The sequence below is a fragment of the Typopeltis vanoorti genome, chromosome 13 (assembly GCF_054136105.1).
Source record: "Typopeltis vanoorti isolate ZY-2024b chromosome 13, IOZ_Tvanoo_1.0, whole genome shotgun sequence".
NCBI lineage: Eukaryota > Metazoa > Arthropoda > Arachnida > Uropygi > Thelyphonidae > Typopeltis > Typopeltis vanoorti.
In genome coordinates this window covers 19,726,978-19,739,261 of record NC_143561.1, presented here as the reverse complement: position 1 = coordinate 19,739,261, position 12,284 = coordinate 19,726,978, and the positions used below count along the sequence as shown (strand labels likewise).

At 34.5% G+C, this 12,284-nt stretch overlaps 1 protein-coding gene across 4 annotated transcripts in view; it reads right to left on the bottom strand.

Annotated features, from left to right (window-relative positions):
- Positions 1 to 12,284, bottom strand: part of LOC150099977 (kinesin heavy chain-like) — a 306,528-nt gene that overhangs the window by 145,331 nt on the left and 148,913 nt on the right. For all 4 annotated transcript variants that reach the window (XM_090402371.1, XM_090402373.1, XM_090402372.1 and 1 more), the window contains exon 7: positions 10,935 to 11,013. In XM_090402371.1, the coding sequence (XP_090258497.1) occupies positions 10,935 to 11,013 (79 nt within the window). The remainder of the gene's footprint in view (positions 1 to 10,934; positions 11,014 to 12,284) is intronic.

Genomic DNA, 12,284 nt, shown 5'->3' with positions numbered 1-12,284 from the left:
ATATATTTATATATCGAGAAAAATTGGGGGTGCTGCAGTTCCACAGTGCCTATGCACGAGCTGCCCCTGATTATAACCATTGATTAAGAAGGTGTTGTGAATGTGGTAAGTTCAGTGGTGGAGGCATTATTATGAAATTTTTCCTGTTGTACCAAATTTTTATGATCCCATACCAGTGGATGGGAGAGGTGTGACCATGGTGGATATATCTAGTTGTATATATGTGGATTTTAGAGAAAACACACACATACATACATTGTACAGATAAATTAATTTGCTAAGAAATCAATTTTCCTGTAATCTCTTGAAGAATACTTATGAGAATATTTAAAAGCTATTTAAGCTCAGGATTAATTTACAAAATACTGCAGATGAAAAAAATAATAATAATGCAAAGATAACCCTTTCATAAGAATAATTAAGTATTTAAAAAGTTTTTTCTTATTTAATTATTTTGTATTAATATTTTAAAATATTTGAAATACTTGTCCCATCAATAACCAAAAAATCATTTTACACATTATTTCTAAATGAATTATTTTCTTGCAATATTACCAAACATAAATTTATGCTGAAATTCTGAGGGATCATCACAATACCTTTGGCTCACAAAATACCAAAGGTATTGCAATTACAGAACAAAATGTTATTGAATAACACATCCCATCTTTACACAGTTTGTATTATTTAATTTTTATATTTCACTAGTGACTTTCCTTTTCCTGGGTGCGATATCCAGGAAAAGGAAAGTCACTAGTGGAGTGCTCAGGGGTCTGTTTTAGGGCCATTACTATTTAACTTGTATATTAATGATATTGGCGAAGATTTGGATGGAGATATTCAGTTGTTTGCAGATGATACAAAGTTGGGACGAACCATAAAGAGTAGTGAAGATGTTGTGGCCTTGCAAGATGATGTGAATAAACTGAATGATTGGGCAAGCAAATGGGGATGTAAGTTCAATGTTGCAAAATGTAACGTTTTAAAATTTAGAAAACAAAGATGGGATGCAGAATTTATGCTTGGTGAGAATATATTGTTGGAGGTAGAGTAAATAAGAGCTCTGGGGGTGATAGTGGATAAGGATCAAAAATTTAGGGGACACATCGCCAAAATTGTGAAGACAACACAAAGACTTCTGGGAATGATGCGGAGGAAACTGACGTGTAGAAGTAGAGAGATTCTTGTTCCATTGTATAAGGCTTTGGTTAGGCCACACATGGACTATTGTGCCCAGATTTGGTCACCGGGTTTTCAGAAGGATGAAGAGATGTTGGAAAGGGTCCAAAGGCGACTGACTAAAGTAGTTTCTGACCTCTGGAATGTTGAGTATGAGGAAAGATTGAGAAGATGTAATTTGCAGAGTCTGGTGGAGAGAAGGAAGAGGGGAGATATGATAGAGACCTACAAGTTGGTAAGGGGTTGTTATAAGATCAGTGGTGGAGAAGTTCTACGGAGAATAGGGGGAGATCAGGGGAGAACCAGAAGTCATCCCTGGAAACTGTATAAAGAGGGTGTGAGTTGGGGAGTGAGAGGCAGGTTTTTTTCATGCAGAGTTGTGAATGATTGGAATGCCTTGCCTGAGATTGTGGTGTCTGCAAGGAGTTTGAGTGTGTTTAAGACACGGTATGATGAGATGTGTGTGTGATAAAAGGACCTCCCAGGTGAGTCTTTGACTCCATGAGGTCTTGGGTAATAATAATAATAATAATATTACAGTGTATATACACAATGAGTTGCTAGTTATAGGTTCACTAACATCATCCATGAAATCTGGTGCAGTGTTGTGTCTATTTCAGGTGGCAGATACTGAAAGTTAGTATAATGTGTACAATTCAATGTAATAATAGAATAACTGATCCATTACCATTAACAGTATGAAAGTTAGTGTTGGATGTGCCAGTGAAATTTTCACAGAAATTACCACCCTGCTGTAATGTTCAGAGGCAATAGTGTTTAGAGTATACTGAACATGGTTCAATAATCAGAAACCATCAACTCCTGGTCCTAAAGCTGGAAACAGGTTGTTAACATGGTAATCGAGGGTTACAAAAATGTGCAATCTGGCAGATCAGCTCAGCACAATTTGTCAATGAAATGATAGCACACTACAACAGTGACTGTAAAGAAACATGGCAGAATGCACTGGACTCTCTCACAGTTGGGATGTAGTAGTAGATGACCTCGGGAAGCTCTACTCCAATCACTAAAAAACTAAGCAGCTATAGGCACAGTGGGCACAGGATCTTCCAATGCCAGATATGATCCCTCATTGCATCTGCAGACTTCAGAATCCTACAGATATAGGAATGGTTTGGAAATATTTAGAGAAAATAAGAATGGTAAGTACCTGCTGGATTTCTGTATAGCACATATAACTGTCATTATTAATACTCTGTTTCAATATGGTACATAATGGAGAGAAAAAACATGAAAAAACAGAATCATCTTCTTTGATGATGTTATTATTGATCTTGATATCCTTACCATCTGGAATATAAGCCATCCAGAGAAAGGAGACAAAGGAGATGAGTTATACACAGCCTTATACTTCTGCTCTCCAAAATGCAACACCTTGCACTTTGGAAAGCAGAAACAACTCCACTCATTTGACCAAGCCAAAAGTCTATTCAAATCTTCTTGAAGGGAATTAACATCAGTAGAGCTACTTATAACTCTCCCCAACTTTGGGGAGAGTTATAAGTAGACCCTCCCCCAGTCAATCTATGTGAAATATCCTTTATAAAAAGTTAAACAGCATGGGCCCAAGAACATAACCCTAAGGCACATCACTGGTTACCCTCCTATTCTGAGACACTGCTCCATCATACACAACTTGTTGGTATATGATCTATCTAATCAATATACTATCCATTCCCATCCTCTGCAGCTCAGCTTCTACACCAACTTATCATGTGGTAATTTATCAAACTTTTTTAAAGTCCAAGAATATCGCTATATCTGACCCTTCCTTATCTAACACACTTGTTATCTTATCATAAAATGCAAGTAAATTACTAAAACAAGAACTATTCATGCTAACCATCATAAAGAGTACTAAGTCCATCAATCCAATCTTGTATTCTATTCCTTACCAATCTCTACAACTGCAGTTATACACACTGGTCTATAAATGGAAACTTCTGTCCTAGAACTATGTTTATGAAGTGGTATTATTTTGCCTTCTTTCCACTCCTTACGAATCCTACTACCCACTGCAAGACTTTCATTAAATAACCAGGGCAAGGTCATAGCTAGCTGTTGTGCACATTCTTTAAAAATATGTGGTGATATGTCATCCATTCCCACAGCCTTATTAATATCTAACTCAATCAACACCTGATACAATTCTGATTCTTTCACTTCCAATTCTCCTAATACTTGACTTCCTTCTACATACTGCATAGCATCATTTAAACTAGTACGATATACACTGATGAAGTGCTCATTCAATAGTTCCACTATATCCTATCCTTCGTAACAGTCACTCTGCTGCCATGATGTTCTACCAGTTCTCAAGCTGCCATAATTATTCTTATTCTTGCTTGTCATATAGTGAAAGAATTCCCTTGAATTAACCGTGGCCTGATCAGCCAATCTCCTCTCATACTGCACCTTTTCTTTCTTTACTATGGTTGTCTTTCTTTCTGTTTTCTTTCTTTACTACTTCTAGCCTGCAATTTACTTGTACCTCCTCCACAGCTTGTTGATTTCACTGTTGGTCCATTTCACTTCTACCCTTATTTACTCACTTAACTCTTGGTTCGCAGTTATATATTTGTGTCAGATACTGCCTTAAGAATTCCCAGACACTATCAACATCTTTTCTGCACAGCTCACCTACCCAACATATTGATGCTAGTTGACTGCAGAATTTCCCCTAATCACCCACCTTATAATTTCACATATATCTTTTTTTGGCAGTAACCTTTTCTTGTTTCAAAACTTTCCAAACAACTACCTCATGATCACTCTAATAAACCTGCAGCAGTGTTAATACCTCATTAACAACTACATCTTGTGAAGTTATCACTATGTCTAACACTCTAAAATCTCTAGCAACTTGGGTCACATATTATTCCTCAGAAATTCAATAAATTCACTCTCCTTGTTCCCATACACTATCTTCTTCAATTCCATATTCCTGTAATTAAAGTCTCCCATCAGAATTACCTTCTTTTTACATGACCAACCAATTTGCCTAAACATTTCACGATCGGTAATCTCTATATTCCTTGACCTATAACAGTATCCTATCTGACACACTAGCCTCTTAATTTCACACTACACAGATTCAAAATCTGAACATGCTCTATCAACTTCCACACTTTTGTGGACACAATTCCTCTGCAATTATTAACACTAAGTTTCACTTAGTTGTGAGGTTAATAATTGAATTTCAATCAGTTCTACAAACTCAGCTCTCTTGTTTCAAATACTCTTTACTGTTGTGTACTTTTTGGAGCTGTGCTGAAGAAAGTGATTTTTAATTGGTGAATAATCCGTTTTTCTACGTTTTTGAGCTAAATTGTTTCTCTGGAATACGAGTGTACTTCAATGGTTGTTTTTTAAAGTTAATTATTGTTGTGATATAGTGTATTTTGGTTACTGAGAAGATGGGGTCGGATGCATGACGGTGGAAGACAAGACGAAGCTAAGTTTTCATTACTGTATTTAGTTTTATTTCATTTTATTTAGTGTACTTAATGTTTTAAGAAAATATTAAAAAAAACATGTCTTAAAAAAAGATAATCGGATTTAATTTATGGGAAATGACCCTGGAATGAAAAAGTAAAAAAAAATGGAAACGACAAAATAAAATACATGTAGCAAACTGGAATGTAAGAGGAAAAGCATATAAAGAAATAGAATTAGACCAATTATTAAATTAAAGAAATTTTAAAATAGCAGTAATCACTAAAACAAAAAAGAAATTAAAAGGAACTATGAGAACCGAAAATTTTAATGTGATATACAGTGGAGTCAACAGAGACCAAAGAGCACAAGCAGGAGTCATGATTTGGATTCATAACTCCCTTTCAAAACAGTTAAACCATTATAAATTATGGAATGAAAGAATAACACAGTCCAACACAATTTTTGCTGACTTTTATATGAGACTTGTTTTTTACTAATTTGGGTGCGCTGATTTCAAATATCAAACCCATTTTTCTTTATCACGTCAGTTTTTTCTCTATGGCATTTTCTTTTTGCTAATTTGTAAGTTTTTGATGGTTTAAAGGAGGCAGTACTATTCAGAGGATCAAAAAAATCGATTTTTTAATATTATTTTCTGAAAGTATGTACTTTTAAAAATCTGTTCCTAACTTTTTATCAAGAAATTAAAAAAATTCCCGAAGATATAGCCTATTATTCAAAGCGGTGCGCAGATCAGAATCGGAGCACTCACTGCTCTCGCTTGTTAGTAAATGAATAAATGCGTAAGAACCTGCAATGGCACGTACTGGTGCTTTGAATGCGAGAGAGGCCGATAATTAGATACATAACTACTTAACAATATTCATTAAAAATTACAAGAATATTTATAAAAAAATAACAATTTTACTTACACATGAGTTTCAGGGAATAAATTTTTGTTTGTAGCAATTTCTGCTGTGTGTTCGGTTTTGGCAATCCCTTTGAATACTCCAACAGTAGTCGGCCATCACGTGAGAATCTAATCTTCCTTGGTACAGATCTTCCATAGTTTTTAAGTCTTGATGAAATCTTTCGCCTGGTTCATCGCTTACAGCACCTAAATTCTTGGGAAATCTATTAAGATGACTGTATAGGAAATGAAGCTTTATGCTCATGTTGCAACCTAGGCGCTGGAAATTTTCAAGCATTGTTTCCACTAGATCTTTGTAATTGCACGCTTTTTTTGTTTCCAAGAAAATTGTTCTCAGAATTGGTCCCCAGGATTTGAAGGGGATAAATTAACTGTTGAAAGGATACAAAGATGGATGACAAAGATGGTCTCAGGACTGTACAAGGATAGTTATGAGCATCGGCTGAGGGAATGTGGACTGCAGAGTTTGGCGGATACAAGAAGGAGAGGTGATATGATTGAGACTTTTAAACTGTTGAGAGGTGGTTACAGGGTCGACACTGGGGAGTTCTTTCACTTGGTTGAACAGTGGGAATGAGTGATGACAAGAGGCCATCCCTGGAAGTTACGAAAGGAAACTGTGAGCAAGAGGGTGAGGAGTGGTTTCTTTGCATGGAGGGTGGTTGAGCCGTGAAATGCATTACCTGATAGAGTGGTGAGGGCGAGAACGGTCAGTGAGTTTAAGGAGTGGTATGATAGACTTTGTGTTTCTTAGGGGAACCTCCCCTCAATGAGTCTTGACAGACTTTATGTTCTTAGGAAGGACCTCCCACGATGAGTCTTTTGACTCCATGGAGGCCTGAATAATTATAATAATTATTATTATTCGCAACCATCGTAAATGAAGTCCAGGCCTCTTTCTCAATTTCGTTCATAGAGTTGATGAAATTTGGGTCTCTCAGTAAAGTTCTAATTTGCAGTCCATCAAATACACCAGCTTTAATTTTTTCATAACTAAGTTGTGGAAATTTTTCACATATGTATTGGAAACAGTCACCTTGTAAATCTAAAGCTTTAACATACTGCTTCATAAGACCTAGTTTGATGTGTAGAGGTGGAAAAATGATTTTTTCTCTGTCAATTAAAGGTTGATTTATAACATTCTGTTCTCCAACATTTAAGGATATTCTAAGAGGCCAATCTTTCTGACTCCAGTGTTGGTTTCTAGCTCGACTATCCCAGAAGCATAGAAAACACGGAAACTTTGTATATCCTCTTTGAAAGCCAAGTAAAAAGTTTACCATTTTAAGATCCACACAGATGATCCAGTTATGGTCTGTATATTTTAATAACTTCAGAACCTTTTTAATGTCCTCATATGTTTCCATTAAGTGGACTGAATAGCCAATAGGAATTGAGCCATATACATTCCCATTGTGTAGTAAGACACACTTGAGACTTCTGCTTGAACTGTCGATAAATAAATGCCACTCATTTGGTCGATATTGTACAACACTCATTTCAGTTAGTAAACCTGACACATTGTTATAGTAAACAAACCCACGCTCATGTTTAAAATATTGTACAAGATTACTTTCCCTGCTACGATAAAAAATTACCTTTGTATCTTGCTCCAGTAAGTTTTTTTCATTTAATCTTGAAGCTAACAATTCCGATGATTCTTTGATAGGCCCAAATCTCTTACTAAGTCATTCAATTCCGCTTGAGTAAAACGGTGCGGTCCAGAACTAGAAATTAAATTTTCATTGTCTAAATCAACATCCGGGTCTTGCTCCTCAAGACCATCTGGCATATCCCGATCATGCTCGTTCTCAAGTAAAGGAAGTCCTTTATAAATTGGCACGGCTATTTCATTGGAATGAGCAACTGGCCGAATTGCTGAGTCAAGATTTGGAGACACAATTTTTTTCTTATTCTTCTTATTATAACCAGAAGTCTGAACTAAACAAAAATAGCAATCATCTACGTGATTTTTCGGTTCATGCTAAATCATTGGAATGCCAAAAGCTAATTTTTGGCGTTTTCCCTTGCTCCACTGTCGTAAATTTTCTACACATGACTTACACACTTTATTTGGAGCCCATGAATTGTCCTGATCTGCAAGTTTTATGTCAAAGTATGCAAAGTACACTTTCTTAACGAAATCAGTGATATTTGTCCTTTGACTGGGAACAGTAAAGCTGCCACAAATGTAGTAGAAGGAATCTACACTACTGACACATTTTCGAGTAGTAGATATGATGTATTTTCTTCACTGCCGACTAACATGCAATTAACAAGACAAAAAAAACCAGAGACTTTATTGAAACATTATAAGCGCTCATCATACTTTCACGATCGATTAACGATTGACTGATTTCGATCGTTCTTTGTCCGCTATGATGCATATAGCATTCATTTGTTTTAGGCAGTTGTCATCGCCTACTTTTCATCACCTAAATGTATTAGGTGGATTATCAGCCTCTCTTGCATTCAAAGCACCAGTACATGCCGTTGCAGGTTCTTACACATTTATTCGTTTACTAACAAGCGAGAGCAGTGAGCGCTCCAATTCTGATCTGCGCACCGCTTTGAATAATAGGCTATATCTTCGGGAATTTTTCGAATTTCTTGATAAAAAGTTAGGAACAGATTTTTAAAAGTACGTACTTTCAGAAAATAATATTAAAAAAGCGATTTTTTTGATCCTCTAAATAGTACTGCCTCCTTAAAACTATCAAAAACTTACAAATTAGCAAAAAGAAAATGCCATAGAGGAAAAACCTGACGTGATAGAGAAAAATGGGTTTGATATTTGAAATCAGCGCACCCAAATTAGTAAAAAAAAAAAAGTGTGAGATCATAATCAGCAGAAAAAAAATTTTTTTTTGTTGGCCAGTGTAATAGAAGCTAGAATAAAAATAGATAGAGGCTATTTAACAATAATTGGTTTATATGCCCCAGAAGAAGGAAGAGAATAGGATAATATTGATTTTTATAATCAGCTACAAAACATATATAATAAAATAAATAAAAATGATTATGTAATTTTAGCATGAGACTTAAATGCAAGAATTGGAAACACGAAAATTAATAATAATATAGGAATACATGAAGAACATACTCTAAACAGGAATGGTAAAAAAATTGATTGATTTTGTAGTTTAAAATAACCTAAAAATAATGAATTCCTTCTATAAACATAAAGACATACATAAATATACTTGGGCAGCAAGAGGATAGAAATCAATATTATATTACTTCATATTAAATGAAAAGACATCAAAATTTTCACTAGATGTTAGAGTTCACAGAGGATATGAAATAAGCAGTGACCACTTCCTTGTTAATATAAAATTAAGATTACCACCTAAATGGCTACATGTAACAAGAACAGAAAGAAAAATTGAAAGATTTGTTTATAAAACTAGACTATTGAATGACACAAATGCACAATGGCTATATGAACAAAGAATTAACCAATATTTAGATAAAATAAAACAAAATGAAGAAATAGAAATAGAACAGCTTAATATAAAAATGATACTAAATGCAGCAGCAAATGAAAGCTTAAGAAAGACCAAAAAATTCAATAAAAGGAAAAAACTGAAGATCAGGGATGATACAATCAAAGAAATAATCAAAAAGAAAAAAGAAGCCTATCACAAATGGTTAAGCAGTAAAAGATTAGAAGATGAAATAGAATATAAAAGAATAAGAGCCATAGCTAAAAGAGAAGTCAGAAAAAGACATAGAGAATCATGGAACAAATTTGTTTCTAATTTAGAACATGATTTATATAAAATAAGACCCAATGTATATAAGATTTTGAAACACTTAAATGCAGATACCAAAGAAAACAAAAATTAAACACTAAATTGAAATTAGAAGAATTTCGAAATTACTACACAGAACTGTGGACAGACAAATATTTTAAAAAAGACAACTGGCAAACAATTAGCGAAAATGAAAAAGAAATAACTAAAGAAGAATTAAAAATCAGCCTGAAAGAAACAAGAAACGGAAAATCACTTGAAGAAGATAAACTAGGTTCAAAACTATATAAATATGCATGAACAAGATTCAAAGAAAGACTCTTATTATTTTAAAATGAAATTTACTTAACTGGTATCCTCCCAATAGAATGGAAAAAAAGCAATTGTGATTGCTATCTTTAAAAAAGGTAATAGAGATGACCCTAAAAACTATAGAGATATCAGTATATTAAATTCCTGTTACAAAATATATAGCAGAATCTTAAATAGCAAACTAATGAAATATTCCGAAAACTTTATTTTAGAAGTACAGAATGGATTTAGAAAAGGACGATCATGTATAGACTCAGCCTTTTGCCTAAAATTAATAATAGAGAAAAGAAGAGAATACAATTTAGCAACACATATTGCATTTATTGACTTTGAAAAAATCATTGGTACCGACCAAGACAATCATTTCCTTCGACTCACCTTTTTTGCATCCAGATGGCATAGCTAATATTGTGAATTTTGCTCCTGGGAAACATGATTTTGTCATACTTTCATTAAGTACTCCCATGATAATTGAGTCTCCATACATAATTTTCTCCTTAACTTGTTTTTCTTGTTTGTTCGGTCGGTCTTTATTATTCTTTTGGATCACCTGCTTTTTTCAGCTCTGCTTAACTCTTGCCACTTCTGCAGTTTTTCAATTTCACCATTTGTTCCATAAAAAGGATAACATTAAAGTGCATTCTGATGCTTCTTCTTGAGCTCATTAATAGACAAAGCACTAACAACTGTCTCTAGCAACCCATTCTACTCATTCACAACTCTCCAAGCAAAAAATCTAGTCCTCACATCCCTACCAACCACACCTTTATTGAACTTCCAGGAATGATGCCTTGTTCTGGCCTCTCTAGCCAAGTGTTGAAACATTTACCCTGCATCAATCCTATAAAATCCTTTAAGCAACTTAAATGTTTCTATCATATCCCCCTCTTTTTCTCCTATCAATCAACTTCTATAATCCACATCCTCAATCTATCCTCATAGGGGACATTCCACAGACCACTAACCATCTTGGTTGCTAGCCTCCGAATCTTCTCCATTACTTCTTTATTCCCAAGAAACCTCAAATTATCCTTTGACTCTTCCTTCACAATTCTCACTTCCTCCTTATTCACATCAACCAATCTCTTCTTTAAGTGTTTAATTTTATCTTTCAAATGCTTCATTTCACTTTTCACTTTCACCAAATTTTGCCTAAGCTCTTCCACTCAGTTCCCTTTGTTATCATGACTAACACTTCCGTGTGAGTTTTGTTTACTACCAGCAAACACTAACTCCCAAATGCATAATTATAATATTCTAGAAAATCAGCAAATATAACTGATATTGACAAGACTTACTTGAAATTTTTTTTGCTTTCCCTTCATTTATAACTTCCATAACTTCTTCTGGATTTCCTACATATTTTCCAGTGACACCCTGCGGCAATAAATTTCAATAAAAGGTATGAAAATAACGTGTAAATTTTTTTTTCTGAAAAAAAAAAAATTGCATTCTCTATATGAAGAAACAAGAAATAATAATCAAGTAAACAACAGTTATTATCATACCACATCCATTATTATGCATTATTATTATTAACCAGTTTGTTATTATTATTATTGTTATTTAGAAACCTCCATGGGGTCAACAGACTCATCATGGGAGGCCAACTCAACCAGTAACAAGTATATCATAATGAGCTTTGATGTTACTCACGTTACCTGCACTCACAATACACTCAGGCAATGCATTCCACTCACTAACAACTCTCCGCATAAAAAAAAAAAAAAAAAAAAATCTACTCCTCACATCCTTCTTTACGACATTTTTAAACAACTTCCAGGGATGGCTTCTCAATTTTCCCATTTTAACATCCACTCTTTTTTAAATTTCTTCTGTATTAATCTGATAGAATCCCTTAACTGACTTAAAGATCTCTATCATACTCTTTTCCGCCTATCCACCAACCTCTGTAATCCATATTCTCTCAAACACTCTTGATAGCCAACACTCCAGAGTCCTGATATCACTTTGGATATTAGTATTTGGACCGTCTCTATTTCTACATCACAATGAAAACTAGGCGATCAAATCTGAGCACAATAGTCCATATGTGGTCTGACCAACGCCTTATATAGAACACCACCATCTCCTTATCCCTACACTGTCAATATACTTTTTATCATAGAGCAATACAATGTGCAGTCTTTGCAAAATGTGTGATGTGCCCCTCAGAACTTCAGTTCACTGTCCACCATCACTCCAAGATCCTGAATCTCATCCACTTCCTGAAGTACACTCCACCAATACAGTACATAGACTTATATCTCTGTATCCCAAATTGTAAACTCTTGCATTTTTGAGGGTGGACTGAAACGTTCTCGGCCTCAACCATAGATGGCAACACTATCAGCAAGATTTTTTTTTTTTCTAAGTTGGTAGATCTGTCATAAGCATCGATGTGAAATTGCAAGTCATTCTATCAAGTAGTTTTTTTTATACAGCTGTCTGAAGCAAAAATGTTGTTTGTATCCCTTGAAATGGATAAAATTGAGTATCATGTGGTTATAAAATTCTTTGTAAAAGAAGGTTTAACGCAAAAGAAATCCATTCGAAGTTTATAAAAGTTTATGGGCAATTTAAACTGAAATATATATTGATTTTTAATTGACCAGTGATTTATAAACATACATTGGCAAAACTTGTTG